This window comes from Bos taurus, chromosome 29, assembly GCF_002263795.3.
Source record: "Bos taurus isolate L1 Dominette 01449 registration number 42190680 breed Hereford chromosome 29, ARS-UCD2.0, whole genome shotgun sequence".
Classification (NCBI taxonomy): Eukaryota; Metazoa; Chordata; class Mammalia; order Artiodactyla; family Bovidae; genus Bos; species Bos taurus.
The window spans coordinates 45,918,372-45,941,654 of record NC_037356.1 but is presented as its reverse complement, the minus strand read 5'-3'; the positions used below and the strand labels follow the sequence as shown (position 1 = coordinate 45,941,654).

The window sequence follows — 23,283 nt, the reverse complement described above, 5'->3', positions numbered from 1 at the left end:
TCTGCACGACCCCAAAGATGGCAGCCCACCAGGCTCCACCGTCCCTGGGATTCTCCAGGCAAGAACACAGGAAGAATAACAGCATTGCTTTTTAAGACAAACCAAACCAAAGAGGGAAGTGGAAGTTAACTATTTAATACCTATGAGAAACAAAGGTGTAACTACTTCACTCTTTGACAACAGACTTTAACCATTACAAGCCCCTTCCTCGAAGCCTCTAGGGCCTCTCACGGGAGTCTGCTTGCTCACGCCACACTACTCAGTTCCCAAGCTGAGCTGCCTCAACACAAAGGACGTCCCTTGTCAGCGCTGCCTCCCCTCAAGGCGGCAGGTCCTCAAGTGCCTGTTCACGAGTGAATCCCTGATACTGTTCCTGACAGAGTAAGGGTTCAATATATTTGCTGATCAAACAAATGTAGATAGCAACATTCCTGGCTTTTCTGTGAATGATCCCATTATCTCCCTGGTAATGCTCTGTCCCCACCACCTCCGTGCCACAGCACTGCACTGGGTTTAGGGCAGCCAAGAGTGGCGGAGACGCGTACGATACTATATGACATCTCTTATGTGCAATTTAAAAACAATTCAAATGAATATACATGCAAAACAGAAACAGACAGGTTTAGAGGCTTCCCTGGTGGCTCCTTGATAAAGAACCTGCCTGCAATGCAGGAGATGTGGGTTCAGTCCTGGCTCAGGACAATCCCCTGGAGAAGGAAATGGCAGCCCACTCCAGGATTCTTGCCCGGAGAACCCCATGGACAGGGAAGCCTGGCAGGCTACAGTCCATGGGGTCTCAAAGAGTCGGACATGACTTAGCAACTACTCACACAGAAGAAATAGACGGTGGAGTGGTCACCTGTCATTCTCGGCATCTCAGTGAAAGTCGCTCAGTGGCGCCGACTCTCTGCGAACCCACGGACACATAGCCATAGGCCAAATTTCAGGACGAAGGAGTAGATCTCCTGGATCTCCCTTTTATACGTCCAGACTTCTAACGTTCAGTTGGCAAAAATCTGTAGTTTTATAGTAACATTCATCCCACTCAATACATTAGGATCATCCGTATTCTAAGGATGTGAGAGAAAAGGATTTCTCTTTCACTGCACTGCATCTCCCCAGAGGGAAAAACACTTGCCCACTCCGGTTAAAGTTCAGGGTTCGGGCAAGCCCCCTGTGGTAGCAAGCAAGGGTCACCGTGTTAAAAGATTAGCATTCAATCTGCCTCTCTCCTGCCTTGCAAAGGGCAGATTTGGCAAACCAATCCAGGGCTCTCTCTCTGAAAACAGGCCTTCATTAAAATAATAGTAATAATGAAGCTGGCATCTAAAACCAGCATTGACAGCTGACTGACAGGATGAGGGAAAAAATGACAAAACTCAAAAATCACAGCACGATAAGGTCATTTAGCACAGCTGTTAAGAGCCCTGAACACCTCAAAGTTTCAGCACAATATGTTGATGGATTCTCATGAAGCAAGAGGAAAAAAAAAGTTTCTCACTTTATAAAATATTCACTTAAAAAAATGTTTTTTAAAGTTCAGACTTCAGGCACCTAAAAATAATGTATGTATACCATCTTTCCCCATTACTGTCATGTCCAAGTAGGATCGAGGTATAGACAAAGCTCACAGGTAACAGACCCACACGTAGCTCCTAAAATCTGTGGTCTAGTGGTTCCAGAACCTAGTTGCACATCAGTATTACTTGGGAGCTTTTAAAACCATTCTCACTCTCACCACACATTTACAGAACAGTCTTGAAAAGTACTCCAAATGACCGCAAAGCAAGTCAGGTGAGCGCCTGTCTAGAGCGGGGGTTTCCCGCCCCCAGCACTACTGGCAGCTGGGACTGGCTGCGTTTGGGGGGGGGGGGGGCTGCCACCTTGGCACCACAGGGTGCTGCACAGCTGCATCCCCGGCCTCCGCCCTCTAGAAGCACTGCCCAGCCCCACAGATGTGACAGGCAAAATTTACTTCTCCAGACATCACCAGATGGTTCTTGGGGGCAAAATCCGCCCCCTCAAGTTGAGAACTACTGCTCTAGAGTAAATAAAAAACAGTCATCTGAGGCTCCTTTAAGAAGGGAAAAAAATAAGAAAACTTCTTAAAGCCAAGGTGTCAGGTCTATTTTGCCCATCCAGCTCACCTAAGAAAAAGTAGTCAACTCCACTCGGCCACACCAGGGCTCAGATCTTGACTTATGAGAACCAACCACAGCCTCTTGTGCTTTGTACGTAAATAAACTCAGTGCTGAGTTTTAATTGAGCAGATGGTTACAAGAACTTCACTGTCACTACCATTCTTAACCATTCTGTATCAGTAAGAAAGCATTGTAAAATTTTAGACGAATATATGCTCAGGCTGCCTCTCAAATATCCCATATATAAAACCACAAGATTCAAGTTTATCAAAGAAGCAAACTAAATACCAATTCTGACAAATACTGTTTTAAGGAAGATGTCTTATCTGTAGTAAGCACATTATCTCTGTACCACATCAGTGCCAAAATTTATTTCAAAGAGACTAAGCAAACCTCACCCTGTCAGGCCGTAATTTCATCACTATTCATTTTCTGTCCAGTTATGGTCCGATTCTCAAACTGCCAGGCAGTTAATTGAAATCAGCAAGTTTTGTTCTGCTACACTGTACACAAAAGCTAGTTTTGTATTCTAAAACAATCTTCTTCCCGTTTTTCAGTAAGTTACACAAGCAAGATGTTCAACTCTACTTAAGACAGAGTCTATCAAAATAACATTTCCCAGGGCAACAAAGCAAGCCAGGTCCCAAGCAGGTAATTCCAGGGGAAGGACAAGCCTGGTCTCAAGCAGCAGGGAGAAGATCACAGGGCAGGAATCAATAGACTCTGAGTAGATGCGTGAGTGGATGGCATTGTTAGATATTCTAGACTCCAATCAAACGTAACTGAAATGCAAAATAACTTCGAAAGCATCCACCAGGACAACAGTTATTTCCCAAACTAGCTTCACTGAAGAATATTTCAACACACAGTAACCTTTCAAACCTCAATAAGAACCCAGGAGCACACTATGAAACTCTGGAGTTACTACTGATTTGGGGGCCAATCACACGCAATAAGCGGTATTCAAAAGCACAGGAGGAACAGAATCTGACGTGAGCTCCTGGTGGGCTTTTATTTAACCATCTCTTCAACAAGCCAGTCTGAGACATCACCACTAATGACTCCAGAAAACGTCTGTAAACGTAATCAATCCTCAGCCACCCTCTCCTGGGTGGTTCTCAGCCGGAAAGACTCTTAAAAACACTTTAGAGCTTTCTAAAGACAGTCACCAAAAGCCAGGACTTAGACACTCATGTGACTTCCCAATACTATCTAAACATTTAAAAATCAAATCCAAATTAATAACAGCCACTAATTACTAAGCGGATTCCTCAGGCCAGGCACCGTTTCTAGCTGCTTTACACATTATTAACTCATTTCCTTCCGACAGACTTCTGAGGCAGACACTGCTGTTATTCCCGTATTAGAGAAGAAGCAGAGAGGTTGAGGGACTTGCCCAAGGTCACAGCGCCAGAAAGTGGCGAAGCCAAGATCTGAAAACCACGCCGTCTAACTCGACAGCAAAGGAAGCTCCAACACCACCCCTTAAGTGGATTTTCCAGCGGCTGGAAATCTGGAGCCTCTTTCCCACTTGCTGCCTACCTACAACGTGACCTTGAGGACAAAATCGCAGTCAACTCCACGTTAACAAAACAGCCACATTCACAAGTGCTGTGACGATAAGAGGAAACAAGCCCCAAGCGCCCCTCCCAGAAAAGCAAAACAGAAAAGCTCGATCCGACCCACAGCGAAAATGGGTTAAGTACAGAGATTACACGGAGCTCGGAGGGTGAGATGCCAAGACACACAGGTGCATCCAAGGACTCGTGCTGTCCACCTCCAACCAAGAGTCCAAGTTGTGGTCAGAGCAAGCCGGACCGCAGGAAACCCCTCCAAGGGAGAGGCGAGAGGGCTTCTTTAAGAGGGAGGTACTTGCGGCCAAGAGATGGACCACCCCCCACCCCCCCCACCCCCAGCCTAGCGCATATTCGTCAGGGAGCTTGGGCGACCAGGACTGAGCTGGAGTCGCAACCCTGGAGTTAAAAAAAAAAAAAAATCACTCGGAAGGAGGTTTTAAACACTCCGAGCCGGGCGCCGGCGTATCCCGCTGACTCTGCGGCGAAGGAGCAGAAACCCACAGAACTTGTTTCCCGGAGAACCGAGTCCAACAATGGCCTCTTCGCGAGTCTCCGGCGAGCCGCCGCCGCCTCAACTTGACACGCTCCGGGGCCCGCGCCCAGAGAACTTGTCCGGGGCCCGCGGGCGGCGGGCGGTGCTCGCTCGGGGCGGGCGGGCCGGCCGGCGCGGTGCGGGGCCCGGCCGGGTGAGGGGCGCGCCCGGCCGGCCGGCCGGCCGCCCGCCGAGCCAGGCCGCGGACGTCAACCCGGGCGAAAAGTTCGCCGCCCGGCCCGCGGCCCGACTCGGCGGGGGCCCCCGAAGCGGGCGAGCGGGCGGCTGACAGGCGCGGGCGGGGACAGGCCAGGGGAGCCCGGGCACCGCGCCTCCCCGGCGGCCGAGAGGCGAATTCCGGGGGGGAGGGGAGGGGGCCGGGACGCTCCCTCCCCGCGCCTCCGAGGCCGGGCGGAGGGGCCCCGCCGCCGCCGCCCGCGCGCTGCGCACCCAGCGCACCCCGCGCCGCGACCCGCTCCGCCGCGCTCCCCCTCTCATTACCTGGAGGTGCCCGCGACTCGCCGCTAGTTGCGCTCAGGCGGGAAACGCGCTCACCGACACCATCAGCGAGGCGCCCAAAATGGCGGACGTATCAAGCAGGCCTTGAGTTCCCCCCGCCCTCCCTCCGAGCGCCTCGAGGCCAATCACGGACCTGCCCCCGCCCCCGGCTCCACGCTCATTGGCCTTCCTCTCCCGCCCCCTGCCGCCTATTGGATCACCCTGCGGCCCCCGTTGAACCTACTCCGATTGGCTCGCGGACCCCGTCCGTCAAGGGCGAGGGAGCGCATTCTTTTCCCATGGACTTGACGGATCCGGAACCTCTAGGACCCCGGAGTCTGGAGCCAACAAATCAGAAACCGAGGGAAACCTTGTCTGGGTTCCCCCCAACTACGCCATAGCAACAGCAGGGCCTTCTCTTGACGGACGGCTGGGGCCACCAATCCGATGGCCAATGCTTTTTAAAACTAATGTGAGCCAAGCCAATCATGGCAGTAGGTCTGGGAGCTGCACAAGAACCAATGGGGTAGCGAGACCCGCGGGCAGGCGGGCCCGAGAGCCTGTAGGAAACCGGTGATGACGTGAGCTACCATGTGTTTCGGTGGCGGAAGTTCCCCGAGAGCTGGGGAATTAGCTCAAGTGGTAGAGCGCTCGCTTAGCATGTGAGAGGTAGTGGGATCGATGCCCGCATTCTCCACGGCTGAATTTTATAAAGTTGGGGAGGGAGCGGGGAGGTTGGCAGTCAGTGTCACTTGTCTCAAAGGTGGAGTTTGTACCAGGAGATGTGAGGACAGGGTGTGCTAGGTACCCCTATCTGCGCACCCCTCTCTGCTAGGGAGGAAAACTGGATGGATTGGAGGTGGTCTTCCTTTTGCCTTGCGGAAGAATTTTGCAGAAGCTGCTTTTTCAAATCTAGTGAGCACTCGCTCTGTGCCCCGCCGGCCGGCGTACGCAGGAGCAGAGGGTCCTGGACGTCAGACTCCACCTGAGCAGCACAAGCAAAGCAGGCCAGAGAGCGGTGGTGGTGGTGTTTCTGAGCAGGTGACATTTCCACCCACGGGACACGGAGGACAGCGCCGCGGGGCTCAGTGCGGGTTGGCGAGGGTTCCGGGCAGGGAGACTGTGGCAGGTGTCTCTGGGGGCACTGGCGTGGTCAGGGATGATCACTCCGGCTCACGGAGCGGAGGCAGGCTTTTACTTGGGGCTTCCCCCAGCTACCTCCCAGAGTCCAGGCCTGAGCAAAGTGACAGGGCTTGGCCCCGGGTCTGCCTTGCTAGTGCTTCCCTCTGCACCCCTTTGCCTCGGCCCCAGCTGGCCCTCCACCTCCCTGACTCAGATTCTCTGCGCGCCCCACCCCCACCCCCGGGCCAAATGGCAGGGAGAAGAGAGCCCAGCTTGAACTGGGTCAACCCTGGTGGGCTACAATCCATAGGGTCGCAAAGAGTCGGACACTACCGAAGAGACTTACACACACGTAGTGCCTGGGGAGCTGGGTCTCCGGTGCAGACATGCCAGTCGGTCCCCCAGCTCCCCACTTCGGCAAACCCACAGCTGGAAGCCAACTCAGAAAGACTTCACTGCTGGGGAATCATCATCCCCATTTTACCCGTTAATTAACTGAGGCCCAGAAGGAATTTACACATCATATTGGCTGAGAAGGCAATGGCACCCCACTCCAGTACTCTTCCCTGGAAAATCCCATGGATGGAGGAACCTGGTAGGCTGCAGTCCATGGGGTTGCTATGAGTCGGATACAACTGAGCGACTTCCCTTTCACTTTTCACTTTCATGCATTGGAGAAGGAAATGGCAACCCACTCCAGTGTTCTTGCCTGGAGAATCCCAGGGACGGGGGAGCCTGGTGGACTGCCGTCTATGGGGTCGCACAGAGTCGGACACGACTGAAGCGACTTAGCAGCAGCAGCAGCATTGGCTGAGCGACCTTGGTTGGGTAATCTAACCCCTCTAAGTCTCCAGGAAGAAACTGATGCTGAAGGTGAAGCTCCAATACTTTGGCCACCCGATGCAAAGAACCGACTCATTGGAGAAGACCCTGATGCTGGGAAAGATTGAGGGCAGGAGGAGAAGGGGACGACAGAGGACGAGAATGGTTGGACCGCATCACTGACTCAATGGACGTGAGTTTGATAAAGCTCCAGGAGACAGTGAAGAACAGGAAAGCCTGGCGTGCTGCAGCAACTGAACAACAGCTAAATCTGCAGATCTTATCTGTAAAGTACCAGTGATTGTAGATAATGGTGACACCGCCTGTGTCCATGCCCTGAAGGGTATTGGGCCTCTAGAGTGGCAGCAACCAAGGATGGATATTACTTGCCTGATCCTACTGTTCAGAGAGGCTCGGAGCCTTGCCCAAAGCCCTACAGCTAGTGAAGAATTCATTTCAAGATTGAAGCCAGGGAATTCCCTGGCAGTTCAGTGGTCAGGATTCTGTACTTTGACTACTGAGGGCAAAGGTTCAATCTCTAATCTGGGAACTAAGATCCCACAAAAAAGATTGCAACAAGTTCAAAATATATGCAGAGGGTTAGGGAGATCTATATACAGATAACCTGGGTGGGCGGGGGAGAAGCAGGGAACTGCAGAAGCATGTCTGGGGGAAAGAATGGGAGGGAGGGACTCATGGCAGCTTTGGAGGATAAGCAAAGGAAAAACTTCAGAGCAACAGAGGGCAAATTCAGGGCTGGCCGTACTTTAGAAAGGATGGTTTGGATTTAGAGCAGCAAGGCTGTGCTCTGTGAGTAATGCTGGACCAGAGAGGCTTGCGCTGGAGCACAGGAGAGGCTGCAGGCAACCCCAGGACAGTAAAAGCACTCTATACAATGTGATGCTTTCAGTAACAGTAAGATGGACCACGTGCTCTTGAGCAGGACTGAAAATGCAGCTTTCTATTTCTAGACCCATTGGAGCAGAAGCTTCATGAGGTTAGTTTTTCCTTTATTTGCTGCTATACCACAGAGGCTTCCCTGGGGGCTCAGATGGTAAAGGATCTGCCTGCAACATCGGAGATGTGGGCTTGATCCCTGGGTTGAGAAGATCCCCTGGAGAAGGGAATAGCTACCCACTCCAGTTTTCTTGCTGGGAGAATTCCATGGACAGAGGGGCCTGGTGGGCTACAGTCCATGGGGTCGCAAAGAGTCAGACGGATGAGTCACTAACACTTTCACTCTCTTTTCACCCCAGTACCTAGTACTTAGCACACAGTGAACTGAATTGAAAGTTGCTCAGTCATGTCTGACTCTTTGCAACCCCATGGACTGTACATGGAATTCTCCAGGCCAGAATACTGGAATCTTCCCAAGATCCCAATACTGGGGACCTTCCCAACCCAGGGATCAAACTCAGGTTGCCCACATTGCAAGAGGATTCTTTACCAGCTCAATAGATGCTCAGGAAATACTTGTTCATTTCATTAAAAACTCTTTTTAGAGAGTTCCCTGGTGGTCCAGTGGTTAAGACTCCACCTTCCAATGCAGGGTTAGTGGGTTCAATCCCTGGTCAGGGAACTAAGGTCCTCCTACATGTTGCTCGGGGTGGCCAAAAATTTTTTTTAAAAAAACAACTCTTTAAAGACCTCCTGACCTTTCTGATTGACCAGATTTTCTGAGAATTGTCCTTGGTGTGACCCTTCTCTGCAGCTGGGACCGCCTCCTTCTTCCAATGTTACCTTCTATCTGGTGAGGAAGTCTTAAGCCTATTTATCTCCTGCCCTTCCTTTCCAAATAATCCAGCACAAAGCCTTCATCCTATTCAATCTGGTCTGTTTCTTGCATATGCATGTCCCTATTCCGGTCTTCTGGCACAAGTCAGTGTGGTTTTTGACAGGGGTTGGTGCCTCAGAGGGACACCTCTGAGTGTGTGGGTAGGAGGGGGCAACCAGAGCTGGAACTGCTCTCCTGTGGAGGAGTTGGCCCAGCCACCCACTGATACCCGAATCCCTTTACTCATTCAACATCAAAGGACTTGCTGGTACCTGCTTCAGACTCTTCCATCCCAGACTCAGGTGGATCACAGAGCCATACGCACTATAATTAAATGAAATAATGCAGTCCCTCACCTAACACAAGTGGGCACCCAAAGTCTCCATTTATGATGAGCTCCTAGCCTAACTAGAAGGGTTGAAGTCAGGGAGAACTTCCTGGAAAAGGAGGCATCTGAGTTCAGCCTATGTCCTGAGGACCACGGGGAGCCACTGACAGGCTTCACGGAGGACAGTGATTTCAAAGTTCTGCATTGGCCTCACCATCATAAAACTTCTAGATTTCTCAGATCACCACCTTCCCCTTTTTCTCCCTAATCCCTTTGTAATTTGATTTTTCATATTTCAATTTTCAATCCATCTCGACTTTTCAAAAAACTATATGAAAAATTTCACATATACTCAACTGTAGAGAGGAAAGTATAATGAACACACATGTGCCCATCACCCAGCTATGACTCCTTAACTTTGGGGAACAGACAGAGCTGCCATCTTTTAATCCTATCAAGTAATGATTTTTTAAAATATTATTTACTATTACTGTGATTTTATGAAAGAAAGGACATTTCAGACTTCCCTGGTGGCACACTGGATAGGAATTCGCCTGCCAGTGCGGGAGACGTAGGTTTGATCCCCGGTCCAGGACGATTCCATGTGCCGCGGAGCAACTGAGCCTATGCACCGCAAGTACTGAGCCTGTGTACTGCAACTGCTGAAGCCCGTGTGCCCTGAGAGCTGCACACGGAAACTACAGAGCGTGTGCTCCGCAGCCAGAGAAGCCGCTGCAGTGAGAAGCCGTGCACCACAAGTAGAGGGCAGCCCCCACTCTGCAACTGGAGAAAGCGCGTGTGCAGCAACCAGACCCAAGGCAACTGCAAAAGAAAGGAAAAGGAAGGAAGGACATTTTAATACACTCAGAAAAGACCAGCTCAGGATAAAGCAAAGGCCTGAAATGGAATGAGCTTGCCTTGAGAACAAAGATCCACATTGTCTTTCCTTCTGTTAGGTCACCAGGGCTCAGTCCTGATCCGAGGGGTGGAATGGGGCTGCCCTGGCAGGGGACATGCCCTGGGAGGCCCCGAGCCAGTGCTGGGGGGTTGCTGGGTGGTCGGGCTAAGACATGTTAAGGCTGGAGAAAAGGGGGCAACTAGGGAACTCCAGGGGTATGTGAAGGTGGGTCCACTTTCAGATGGAAATTTAACTTGTCTCTTTTCCTTTTCTTCACTGCATTAAGATTCAGTCTGGGTTGGGGGGGGGTGGCGGTCGTCGGGGTTTGAGTATTTCCCTTCCCATCAAAGGACTTGGTAGGAAGGAGAACCACTAGGATTACTAGTACTGAGGGTCACCATTGAGCTTGCCGGGAAAGAAAAGAGAAGACAGCCTTTGAGTTAGAGGGAGAGGCCGAGAAGTGGAGATCGGGGAGAGGAGCCAGTATGGGGATTGCTTGGTGGGACCCCAGCTGCCTTCTCGGAGGGTGCGGTCCAACAGGGGGCCCCAGCGCTGGAGGCACCAGAGGAGGAGCACTGCAGGGCCAAGCCGGATCCAGGCCCACCCAGCTCAGCAACCACCCGGGCTTCTCAGGGGCAGAACCCCCTCCACTGCCCGCATCCTGGTTCCCAGCGTGTGGACGTGCCCAAGATCTGGGCACATGGCTTTTGTTCAACTGCCCAGGGCAGCTGTAGACCCAAGGGAGCACTGGACCCCGGGCAGGGAAGAGCTCCCACACCCATCCCAGGGTTGGACGCAGGCTGAGCTGAACAAATGGATCCCCTCTGATGGGGTCGGTAGGGAGGGAGCCCACTACCTGAGGGAGACCCCACAGGGCTCCGGAAGGGATGGCAGAGCCTTGGGAAGTAGTGGGTGACAGTGCGGAGGGAGAGGGTTTAAAGGGAAGGTGGATGCCCTTCTGGCCACATTGAGCAGCACCCAGGAGCCAGTTGGTAACATTTCCTGGATAAAGGAAGAGTTCAAGAAATGAATGAAAAAAAATCTCTTTACTTCTTTTTCCCCAAGCCTTGGTTTCCTCAACGACAAGTCGGGGATACCATTTACCTCGCTGGGCTGTTGTGAAGTTTAAATGAAATAAGCCAGTTAACTTCATCCCCTCGCTGAAGACACAGATTAGATATCACCTCCTCCAGGAAACCCTCCCTGCCTTCCTGCCTATAGGCCCCAGGATATCTCAGAATTGTGCTTTCCACAACTTAGGAAGCTGCCTCTGTTACTAATTTTGAGCACCTTTAAGGGAAGGGTCCCATCTGGCTACTGTCTGGGTCCTCCAGCGTGGGACTGACATGCAGAGCTCTGCACACAGCAGCTGCTGGCTGAAGGCTGACAGATTTACTTGGCACATGGTAGGAGGCCAGAGGGTTGACCCCACTCCACCAGCTGACCTTGCATGGCAGGAACGGGTCTAGCGGCAGGCACCCTCGGGCTCCTAGGCCACGCAACGGCTCTATCTGGGGGCCTGCAGGAGAGGGAGGGGAGGACCTCAGAGGGTGGTTCGCCCCTTCTGTCAATGCACACAGCCCAGCCACTCCCCCTACCCCGACCCCGCTGCCAGATCCCCGGCGAATCTGGCAGGAGGGGGTCTCCCCCGTGAGGCAGCCGCTCCCCCCTCCCCCACTGGCCGCCCGCATTGCCATGCTAAGTCACTTTAGATGTGTCCCACTCTGTGCAACCCCACAGACAGCAGCCCACCAGGCTCCCATCCCTGAGATTCTCCAGGCGAGAATACTGGAGTGGGTTGCCATGCCCTCCTCTGGGGGATCTTCCAGACCCAGAGGTCAGGCACGTATCTCTTAAGTCTCCTGCGTTGGCAGGTGGGTTCTCTGCCACCTGGGAAGCCCCGCCTGCATGGAGACAGGTGCTTTAATGAGCACCTCAGGGCACGGGGCCGAATGTTAGGAGCCCTGAGCCTCCGCAGGCAGCTCTGTGGACAGGAGATCCAACTTGGGCCTGGGAGCGGCTGGTCCTTAGCGCTGCGACCTTGAGGAAGTATGTCACCTCTCCCATGACCAAGGACCTGCCGCTTGCCAGGCCCCGACTGGGCAAGGCTTATCTCACAGAAGCCTTACTCTAGTCCCAGGGGCAGGCGACAGCACCCTTTCTTGACAGACGGGGCAGCTGGACAGAGCGGATAAGAGACGAAGCTTTTCCGGGAGAGGCAGATCCGACCCCTGTGGTCTGCAAAGCAGTCTTGGGCCTTTCCCGCTGGTCCAATGGCTAACACTCCACACGCCCAATGCGGGGAGCCTGGGTTCAATCCCTGATCAGGGAACAATTAAATAGATCCCACGTGCTGCAACTAAGACCCAGCACAGTCAAATAAATACGTGCATGCTAAATCGCTTCAGTTAAGCCTGACTCTGCGACCCCGTGAACTGTAGCCCCCCAGCCTCCTTTGTCCATGAGATTCTCCAGGCAGGAATACTGGAGTGGGCTGCCATTTCCTATAAGTAAAAATAAATTTCAAAGGGGCCTTGAGCGTGGACCCCACCCCTGATCAGCACTCAGGACGGGCCGCCCACTCTCACGGTCCGTCTGCACCAACGGCGGGTCACCCCATCCCCAGCATCTGTTCTCGAGGTCCCAGCAGTGGCGGCATCAGCAAACCCACTTGTGTCTACAGCCGTCAAGGCTGATGAGCCATGACCTTGGGGGACTCCCGGGCAATCAGGGCTCAGGGGAGTCTCCTCAAATTCTGTCCCAGGGCTTCCCTGGTGGCTCAGTGGTAAAGAATCCACCTGCCAATGCTGGAGACACGGGTTCGATCCCTGGTCCAGGAAGATCCCACATGCTGCGGAGCAACTAAGCCCGTGCGCCACAATTACTGGGCCTGTGCTCTGGAGTCTGCTCCACGAGAGAAGCCACTGCAATGAGGAGCCTGCGCATCACAACTGGAGAGTGGCCCCTGCTCCCTGCAACTAGGGAAAAGCCCTTGCAGCAACAGAGACCCCGCAGAGCCAAAAATTGGAAAAAAAAAGATCTGTCCCAAGAAGCCAGACCCATCCCAGCTCTGACCCCTGGGCCCACAGTCGGAGCCCTCAGGGCCCCACCAGATTCCCCCTCCCATCGGCTCTCACCCCACTCTCCAGGCCTTGGGGGTCAGGACTGCAGTCTTCTTCCAGGTCTTTGTGGTTTGATTCTTCAGTGGAGGGCTCACCAGCACTGCCCTGATTCTCCCGACCTCCCATCCACCTCCCTGAGAGTCAAGCCCTTCCTGGCTGTTGCCTTTTCCTTCCTCCCAACCCTGCCAAGGTGGTTCTTCCTACCTGACCCCAGAACAGCCTAGCCTGCTCACAACACACCATGACTCTCGCAGCCTGGGGGCCCCTGGGGCAGGGACCAGGCTGACCCGTGTCTCCTCCAGTACCACCCGGGTGGGCACAGGGCAGGCCTCAGGTAGTGTGTATGGACCGTCTCGGTGAGGACTGGGCTGTCCTTAGCCCATCTGCAGAGATGGGCGTGGAGGGGGCCCAGGAGAGCAGGAGGATTGGGGTCTCCCTCCCCTACCCGGGCAAGTGTGGCTTGGCAGCACCATCACTGGGTCAGCACGGATGGCAGGGCCCCCGGCGGTTTTTTTTTTGGCCACACCATGCAGCTTGCAGGATCTTAGTTTCCCAACCAGGGACTGGACCGGGGCCCTTGGCAGTAAAAGCGCTGAGTCCTAACCACTGGACAACCGGGTGGGGTGGGGGTGTCTTGCTGAGCAGTAGCAGCCCTGAGCTGGCACACACAGGTCAGACGGTAGCAGGGACCAGCCAGGGAATAGCCCAAAGCCCAGGGATATAACCTGCAGAGCCCAATGCCAAACGAAATGCAGGGCCTCAGTCTTCAAAATTATCTGGAATTTCAGGACGGCAATTGCAGAGCATAAAATCAAACATCAAGTCGTGCATGAGTCAGGCATCCACCAAGCTGACCCTGAGCAGGCCTCTTCCCAGAGGTCTCACCCCTCCCTAGGGGAGCCTGAAGGTGAGATATCCAGGAAGATAAGGGCAGGACTTGACAGCTGCCCAGGGTGGACCGTTCACTCCTCGGGGACACGCAACTCCCGCACACACGGCATGAAAGAATGGCAATGATGTTTTAAAAAATTAGGTTTATAAATATTTTCTCCATTGTACAAAGTTTTTCCCTGTCCTGCCCACCCCATCACTGTTCACATTTCTCCTGTTTTTAAAATCCAACTATATTTTTTTAAATCATAAAATATATTTTTTTCTTTGTTCATATTTAAAACTATGTACAGGGGCGCTGAGAGGCCGGGGTGGCCCGGCCAAGGTCAGGAGGAGTCCGTGCAGGGGGACGGCGGGGGCGGGAAAAGGTGGAAGTAGCTTCTCTCCGTGGCGGGCGACGGCGGGCAGCTGTCCTCCGCCGACAGATACTGGCTGTGGGGTGTGGGCGGAGGCGGGTAGGGGTCTGAGTCCGAGTTCAGATCCAGGTAGTACTTGCTGGCCTTCCAGCGGCTGGCGCTGTAGTCACTGTCGCACACGTCCGTGCTGCAGGGCGTGGTCGGGGGCGCCACGCCGCGGATGATGTAGGGCCTGGAGGGGATACAGGGAAAGGGAGCCTGCATTCACAGCGGCTGTCCCTGGGCCCCCATGAGCCTCCACAGCGCCACCTCCAAGGTGGGCGCCCCTGCACTTACCTTGCAGGCTGCCAAGTCCGGGCCCTGGCAAGGCCTGCAGCCCCGGGCCAAGGTCACCTTTATGGAGAACAAGGCGCCCAGAGCCCACTCGGGACTAAACTTAACCTGTCTGAGCTTCCGTTTCTCCTTGACAAGACGGGAAGGATGAAACGGTGTCCGTTTCAAAAGTGGCTTGTGAGGATTAAAGTGAGATTCTGCATGGAACGTGCTAGAAACAGTGCCTGACACCAGACAGTGCGCCACGGCTATCCCCCCTTGTATCACTGCTGTAAGTGGTGGAGACCAGCCAGTCCCGTCTTGATCCCGGGGATGTCTCCTGATGACCCCCGTGACATTGCCCTGTGGCCTGGGCCCGAGGTAGGCCTCACAGTGGGCAGGAAGGGGAGCCGGCTCCAAAGGGCCCGCCGCTGAGGAAGGTGCAGCAGGAGGACACCCCACGTGGGGCCCTGGGAGCAAGCAGGACCCCAACAGGCAGTGCCGGAGGGGAAAGGTACTGGAGGCAGGACCAGAAGGAGGACAGGCGAGCGGAGCAGACTGGAGGCTGAGGGGGCTGGCCTGCTGGAGTGGACGCGACAGCCCTGGTGACAGGCTGTGACGCTGAGGCGCTGGGGAGCCCCTGCAGGTTCTTGACCAGGGTCGTGACCACCGGGTCAAGAGCTGCGCCTCCCGGATTCGGCCGGCTCCCCTTCCAGGCCCGGGAGTCCCCCAAACGGCCACCAGAGGGCGGGCGGCGCCGCTCTCCGCGGCTCCGCGGCTCCAGGACCACGAGACGCCTCCCGCAGCACCCCAGACCCGGCTCTCTACGCGGGAGGCGGGGGCAAGCCTAGCGGGGCCCAGCCTCCACGTGCTCCATCAGGTAGCCCGCCCGAGCGGGGTGGGCCCTGTGGGCTGAGGCCGCCGGGTGGTTGAAGCTCAGCAGGTTCAGCTCGCCCAGCCTGGCTCGGAGCCGGACCGACGTCCCCTGAATCAAGCCTGCGCCGCGAGGAAGGAGAAAGGATCGCCCCGGCGAGGGCCGGCCTCGCCCGCTCCTTCCCGGGGGAGGCACCGCGGGGTGGCGGCCCCCGCCGCGGTCCCCAGCCGGATTCAAGCACCGTCTGAGCGCAGAGCCCTCAGGGACGCGGCCAGCCGCGGTGGGGACCCCGGCTGGTTTCCCAAGACCCCCAAGGCTCCCACCCGCGGCTCCGGGCGCTTTCTGACCTCAGCGCGCCACGCGCTGCGCCGACCCCTCCCGGCTGACTCTCCCGGGAAAGGGGGCCAGGCGCGGGACGGCGGGGGGCTCCGTACCTGTAAGGCCTGGCGGCGGCGGGAATGTTGGAAGAGTAGAACACGTCCACGTTGTACAGGGAGGGGTCCGTGGCGGGGGACGGCGGCGGGTTCAAGATCTGTGGGGAGGCCAAGCGAGGTCACACGCGCCCCGGAGCCCGCGGTCCCGCCACCCCCGCCCGCCTTGCCTCCTCCCACGACTCTCCTGGTCTGGGGACGGGAAGCGGCAGCCGTGGCCTGCGGGTGGGCACGCGGAGGGGCAGAGCAGGGTTGCCGCCGAGGCCGCCCCGCTGACCAGTCGTGACCCCAGGCCAGCGCGTTCAGGTCCCCGATGGGTCCTGCACCCCGGTCACCAGCAGGGAAGTGTCCCTGCCGGCCTGGGCGTGTCGCTGGGCCTGAGCGCCTGGCGAGGTTCCTCTGGGAGTTTTACTTCCCCATCTCCTTCCACATGGTGCAAAAGTCTAATCTCTATAAGTCACTCCTTATTCCAAATACTCCTGGGGGAACCCTGAGGACGCAGGGGGCGTCCACCCACCAGGGAGGGGCTACAGCCTAGCTGCCCGCCGGGCCAGCGTCTCAACAAACCAGGAAAGGGTGCCCCTTTCTCAAGGGACTACACCGCCCCCAAACTGTGGTGCTAAAGACACAATTCTTCCCCCCAAGCATGCGCCCTCCAGAGCCAGGCAGCACACCACTGGCCCCACAAGAGGGACCGTGGGACCCGGGGGCCCAGACACCGGCCAGGTCTGTACTCCACCCCCGCTCCCCACCTCCTGCCAGCTGTCCCTGCAGGGGGCACAGCAGGCAGAGGGCTATCACTGCACGTGTGCCCTGAAGGACAGACTCTCCCCAGGTCCCTGGGGTGGTGGACAGGGCGCAGCCTGTCCCAGGGAAGATGTGGATTGAGTTCTCTGTAGCACCTCCCAGCTGCAGCAGGCTCCCTGGTGAGGGATTTCCCGTTCTGAGGCCTCAGCAGCTTCATCTCTAAAATGGGGCTAGGGACTTCCCTGGTGGTCCAGTGGTTAGGACCCTGCACTTCCAATGCAGGAGGTGTTGGGTTCAGTCCCTGATCAGGGAACTAAGATCCCACATGCCTCAGAGCGAAGCCAAGAAAGGAAGAAAATTTAGAAAAAGAAACAAAAAAATTAAGAAGACTTGCTTTCTAAGGCAGTCCTGACACTTGGTGAATAACCTACAGGAAAAGCCCAAGCCCTTCCCCTGCCCTTCAGGAACCACATGGACACCTCTCCTTATTCTGGGGGAAGGGTCCACTTCAGCCCAAACAGCTAGCCTGGGGATGCTCAGGATTTGACCCCAAAGCTGGGAAGGTACAGCTCGGGGGAAGAGGGGAGCAGACACCAGTCAGGGAGCACCACCAGCAGAAAGGGCCTGCCCCCGCCACTTCCCCTCACCCCAGGTTGGGGGGGAGCTTTTTCTGCATCTGCCCTTGAACTTGACCGGACCTGGCTCCTCTTCACTTCTGCCTCCAAGGAGCTCTGGGATCCTGCCCATAATCCCCTCCCTGCTGGCTGTCAGAGCTACCTCCTCCAGGGCACCAGGGAGGTGAAGGTCAGGAAGGCTTGTGGGGAAGTCTTCCCAGTACAGCAGTAGGCAGATCTCTAGCAAGTTCTATTGGCGCAGCACCTCGGCCACTTCTGTCTTCTGGTGCCTGGCAGCTGGGGGCTCTTCCCCAGTCTCTCCCTCCCAGATAATCTGCTTTTCCTGTGTTCTAAAGAGTCCTCTTTACCTCTCACTGGCCAACGCCCTGGAATTCCAATCCCTGCTAATAATGTATTGAACTTTCTCTGTTCAAATCACCATATGGTTTCTGTCTACCGACTGGACCTCAACTCATAAAAGCTGCCTGGAAGCCATCAGCGCATAAATAGTCAGTACCTCCAGACTCACTCAGACCTTCTAATTACATTCCAAGGGCAAGTTTTAAACACAAACATGAAACCTTGAGAACTTTAAGAGAACATGGAAAGAAACTATTTTTCACGAGGAGGGAAAGCCTTTCTGGGCGTGACCAAAACCACTCCAGACTTAATTTCATGGTATAAAGGGCAAACACAACATAAACCAAATCAAAAGGCAAAAAGCTAGGAAAAATATTTTCAACCCATATCCCAGGCTAATTCGTTTAATACAGCTATATCTCTACATAAAGAGCCCTCGTGCTATGCTCAGTCACTCAGTTGTGTCTGACTCTGCAACCTCATGGACTGGAACCCACCAGGCTCCTCTGTCCACTGAATTTTTCCAGACAAGAATACTGGAGCCGGTTGCGATTTCCTGCTCCAGGGGATCTTCCCGACCCAGGGATCAAACCCAAGTCTTTTGAGTCTCCTGCATTGGCAGTGGGGTTCCTTACCTCTAGTGCCACCTGGGAAACCCCAAGACCCTTACAAATGGATTAACAAAACAAAACAAAACCAACAACCCAATAGAAAAAGGACATCAACACACCTTTCTGAGAAAATAAAACTACAAAGGTTATTAACCATACAAAAAGATGTTTGACGTCATTTGTAATAAGTGAAATGTAAATTACACTACAATCCCATTTTTACCCTAAATTGGACCTGAGGAGAGTGAGAGGGACAGTCATGCTGGTGTGGCCCTCTGCTGGTGGGAAGAGGGACTGTCATCTCTTGAGGACCCCCTTGGCAAGAAAGGTCAAGATGACCTTCAGCCTTAGCTACAGGGCATCTTCCTGGAGTCTCCCCTAAATGAGGAAAATGCAGGAGTTCTGAGCATTGCTGTTGGGGTAACAAGATCCTGGGGTGACTAGACACCCAACGGTGTGGCCCAGCCACACCCCAACAAAGGGCACTGTCCAGTCACCAAGAAGGGGGCTTGCTCTGCCGAGAAGGAAAACAAACTTCAGGGTGCAGGAGAGACCGGGCAGGGAGTGGTCAGTTTGGGCAGAATGGCCCCCGGGGGAGGAGGCGAGGGCAGGTAGTTACCACTCGGTCCTCCGGCCGCCTCATTGCGAAACAGGGTGGGGACAGCGCCCCCTTCTGGAGTCGGGGTGATGTAGCACACAGAGAGGGCATTCCTCTGAAGAGCTGGGTAAAGGCCAGCCCTTCACCAAGCCTCAGCAGCAAAAAGGGAGGCTGAGTCCGTTCTAATGAGGTGGATGAAACTGCAGCCTATTATACAGAGTGAAGTCAGTCAGAGGGAAAAACACCAATACAGTATACTAACGCATATATATGGAATTTAGAAAGATGGTAACGACGACCCTGTATGTGAGACAGCAAAAGAGACACAGGTATAGAGAACAGACTTTTGGACTCTGTGGGAGAAGGAGAGGGTGGGATGATTTGAGAGAACAGCATTGAAACATGTATATTACCGTATGTGAAATAGATACCAGTCCAAGTTCGATGCACGAAACAGGGTGCTCAAAGCTGGTGCACTGGGACAACCCAGAGGGATGGGATGGAGGGAGGTGGGAGAGGGTTTGGGACAGGGGACACATGTACACCCATGGCTGATTCATGTCAATGTATGGCAAAAACCACCACAATATTGTAAAGTAATTAGCCTCCAATTATAATAGATAAATTCATTTACCAAAAAAAAAGTGAGTCTGAGGAGCTACCATTACCTGCAGATGCTATCATGCGGGTTTTAAAAAGCACACACGAAGCTACACTGTACGAGATGCCAACGGTGGATACATGTCATTCATTACACGTCCGTCCAAACCCACAGAATTCTACCAAGAATCCAAACCACCAAGGTGCACTCAGACGTATACGGTGGCCTCTGGGTGCAGGTTCGTGGACTGAAACCAACGTCCCACTCTGGTGCAGGACGTTGATCATGGGGGTGGAGCGGGGATTTGGCAGGTCCCCCTACTTTCCTCCCAATTTTGTTGTGGATCTAAAATTGCTCTGAAAATAAAAAGTTGTCTTTGGGACCTCCCTGGTGGTCCGGTGGCTAAGACCCCACACTCCCAATGCAGGGGGCCCAGGTTTGATCCCTGGTCAGAGAATTAGATACACATGCCGCAACTGAAGGTTCACATGCCGTGACTAAAGACCCCGTGCATCATAACTAGGACCCAGAGCAGCCAAATAAACAAGCACATAAAAATGGATTCTTAAAAAGGTGTCTTTAAAAAATGCACATGTAAAATTGGTGAACTCTAAATAAAGTCAAACCTATATGCAGGTCAGGAAGCAACGGTTAGAACTGGACATGGAATAACAGACTGGTTCCAAATAGGAAAAGGAGTACGTCAAGGCTGTATATTGTCACCCTGCTTATTTAACTTATATGCAGAGTACATCATGAGAAACGCTGGACTGGAAGAAGCACAAGCTGGAATCAAGATTGCTGGGAGAAATATCAATAACCTCAGATATGCAGATGATACCACCCTTATGGCAGAAAGTGAAGAGGAACTAAAAAGCCTCTTGATGAAAGTGAAAGAGGAGAGTGAAAAAGTTGGCTTAAAGCTCAACATTCAGAAAACGAAGATCATGGCATCCGGTCCCATCACTTCGTGGGAAATAGATGGGCAAACAGTGGAAACAATGTCAGATTTTATTTTTCTGGGCTCCAAAATCACTGCAGATGGTGACTGCAGCCATGAAATTAAAAGACGCTTGCTTACTCCTTGGACCAACCTAGATAGCATATTGAAAAGCAGAGATATTACTTTGCCAACAAAGGTCCGTCTAGTCAAGGCTATGGTTTTTCCAGTGGTCATGTATGGATGTGAGAATTGGACTGTGAAGAAGGCTGAGTGCTGAAGAATTGATGCTTTTGAACTGTCGTGTTGGAAAAGACTCTTGAGAGTCCTTTGGACTGCAAGGAGATCCAACCAGTCCATTCTGAAGGAGATCAGGCCTGGGATTTCTTTGGAGGGAATGATGCTGAGGCTGAAACTCCAATACTTTGGCCACCTTATGTGAAGAGTTGACTCAGTGGAAAAGACTCTGATGCTGGGAGGGATTGGGGGCAGGGGGAGAAGGGGACAACAGAGGATGAGATGGTTGGATGGCATCACCGACTCGATGGACAACAGTTTGAGTAAACTCCGGGAGTTGGTGATGGACAGGGAGGCCTGGCGTGCTGTGATTCATGGGGTCGCAGAGTCGGACATGACTGAGCGACTGAACTGAACTGAAATAAAGTCAAAAGGAACCGTATCAATGCACTGGTTATGATACTGCATTACTGTTGTAGAATTAATGTCTGGGTCTCCCCCAAATTCATATACTGAAACCTAATCTCCAACATGATGGTTTAAGAGTGGGACCTTCTGGAGTGCTTAAGCCACAAGGGTAGAGCACTCAGGGATGGAATAAGTGTCCTTAAGAAAGAGACCCTGGGGGCTTCCCTGGTGGCCAAGTAGTTGAGACTCCACGCTTCCATTGCAGGAGGTTGCAGGTTCAATTCCTGGTCAGGGAACTGGTCAGGGACCTAAGATCCACAAGGCACAGCCAAAAAAAAATAAGACCTCAGAGAGCTCCCTCGTGCCTTCTACCATATACGGACAGGACAGTCACTATGAACTAAGAATTGGGCTTTGAACAGTGAGAAACCAGAGCCTTGATCTTTAACTTCCCAGCCTCTAGAACTGTGAGACATAAACGCGTGTAGTTTAAGCTGCCCAGTCTATGGCATTTTTGTTACAGCAGCACGCATGTGCCAAGACAACCATAGTTACGTAAGATGTTGCCAATGCGACAACTGGTGAAGGGAGACGGGGCCGCTCTGTATTATATTTTACAGCTACAGATAAATCTGCAATTGTCTCCAAAACTAAAGAAAAAATGTTACTCTCTTTGCTGGGAAGATGAAGTCCGTACTCCCGTATGCTCGCTTATGCACTGATTTCCCCTGGGAGGACACACAATCAACCCCGCACAGGCTGTGCCTCTGGGGAGGGGTGAATTCCTGGTCACGGTGAAGGCCGGGCCCTCTTTTCACCGTGCCCTTTGAATTCTGTACCGTGAATGTATATAACTGATTCAAAGCAACGTAGTTAATTTTTAAACAGCTGGCTCCACAAAGGGCTTCTTTTGGGGATGATGAAATTTTCTAGATTTAACCATGGTGATGACTGCACAACTCTGTGAATATCCTAAAAACCACGGAATTGGACACTTGAAGTGGGTGGATTGTATGGTATGTGAACTGTATCTCAATAAAGCCACTGTAAAAAACTGCTGGTGGTCAGTGTCATCTCTCGCCGCCAAGTGCGATCCCCCCAGCTCCCGGCTCCTCCAAAGGCGGCAAGCATCCTGGTGTCCACGTTGGGGGTGGGAGGGGGTGGGCAGGGGGCTGGCCTGGAGTCAGCTCAGTCTCAGAGGGTTCTTGGGGCTTCTAGCTGGCTACGTGGGCCATCCGAAGGTCAGGTGATGATAGCAGCAGGAAGGCAAGAACAGTGGGGAGGGTTCCTCAACTCCTCTCTGCTGACTCCTTGCTTCCCCCACCCCTGAACAGCCCAGCCCTGTAGCCTCCAGGAGACTCAGACCGAATCCTGCAGACCCGAGATAATAACCCCTGCTGCCTCCTCCTTCCTAGACCCTGCCAGGATCAGGTGCAATAAGGAAGGGCAACAGCCTGGGTATGGGGGACACTCAGAAGGGCAGGCAGGCCCCGTCCTGGTGGGTGGTGCTTGCTGGGACCCCCCCAGAGAAAGTTCAAGGGGCAATCTTCACCTCAGAAGAGTATTTCATCACAGAGAAGTCAGGTTTTGAAGAATTAAGAAGCACAGGACGAGGTAAAGTCAGAACCTGACACGTAGCCCCAGATTCGCATCCATGCATCAGGCTTACCCGGTTACCCCGGGCCATGCTCCTGGCAATGGGGGGCTTTCCCAGCCAGTATGGAGGAGAAGGTCCCCCTCAGGATCCTGCAGCGGGACCTGGACACTAAGGGCTTCAGATTGTCACCCTCTACAATCATTTCCTTCTAGGGTGTGGCCTGGAGCCAGCCCACACCCCACTTGGGTTGCCGGAAGCTCCAGGGAGCAAAAGTCAGCACAAAAGTCATCCCATGAGTGCCTGCGACTACCACTTTTAGACTTCGCCTGACTTCCGGATTATCCACAATGAACAAGGAGTGCTCTTTTCTAAACAGAAAGCCCAGGGGGTGGGAGGGAGGTCCAAGAAGGAGGGAATAAATGTACACACAGATGATTCACTTCGTGATACAGCAGAAGCAAAACACTGTAAAGCAATTCCACTCCAATAAAAGAAGAGAAAGGAAAAAACTACAGGTCAGGACACGGAGGGGAGTGAACGCATCCACCATCCTGAGGGATGGAACGGCAGGCTGGTAATTCTAGAAACCCTGATGTCCTGGGTTGGGGGGGCGCCCCGAGCCGGCTGGGCTTCCTCCTGCCCCCACTCACCGGTGGATACAGTGTAGCCTTGGTGCTGGACGAGCTGCTGGACGAGGCCCCGGTGACGTGGTTCCGGTCGTAGAGGGGCACCCCGGCCCGGCCGCCCATCAGGCTCACGGAGCTCATCATGGACTTGCCACACGAAATGCCTGTGGGAGGGGGGCCGGCGGGCATGAGGCCTGGTCAGGGGCCAGGGCGCCCCACGGACACGGAGTGCTTTCTCCAGCCCCTCTGCCCAGGAGACCCAACCA

At 53.9% G+C, this 23,283-nt stretch overlaps 2 protein-coding genes across 20 annotated transcripts in view; both read right to left on the bottom strand.

Moving 5' to 3' along the window:
• Positions 1–4,850, bottom strand: part of PPP6R3 (protein phosphatase 6 regulatory subunit 3) — a 125,207-nt gene extending 120,357 nt beyond the window's left edge. For 14 of the 15 annotated variants that reach the window (XM_059882911.1, XM_024987126.2, XM_024987132.2 and 11 more), the window contains exon 1: positions 4,752–4,850. The gene's annotated coding sequence lies outside the window, so the exon portion shown is untranslated. 15 annotated transcript variants of the gene reach the window in all.
• Positions 4,851–13,831: 8,981 nt separating this feature from the next.
• LRP5 (LDL receptor related protein 5) overlaps positions 13,832–23,283 on the bottom strand; it is a 124,510-nt gene continuing 115,058 nt past the window's right edge. For all 5 annotated transcript variants that reach the window (XM_024987583.2, XM_024987586.2, XM_024987588.2 and 2 more), the window contains 3 exons: positions 23,042–23,181; positions 15,682–15,779; positions 13,832–14,293 (listed from right to left, as the gene is read on the bottom strand). In XM_024987583.2, the coding sequence (XP_024843351.1) occupies positions 14,032–14,293; positions 15,682–15,779; positions 23,042–23,181 (500 nt within the window). In that variant the 3' untranslated portion in view covers positions 13,832–14,031. The remainder of the gene's footprint in view (positions 14,294–15,681; positions 15,780–23,041; positions 23,182–23,283) is intronic.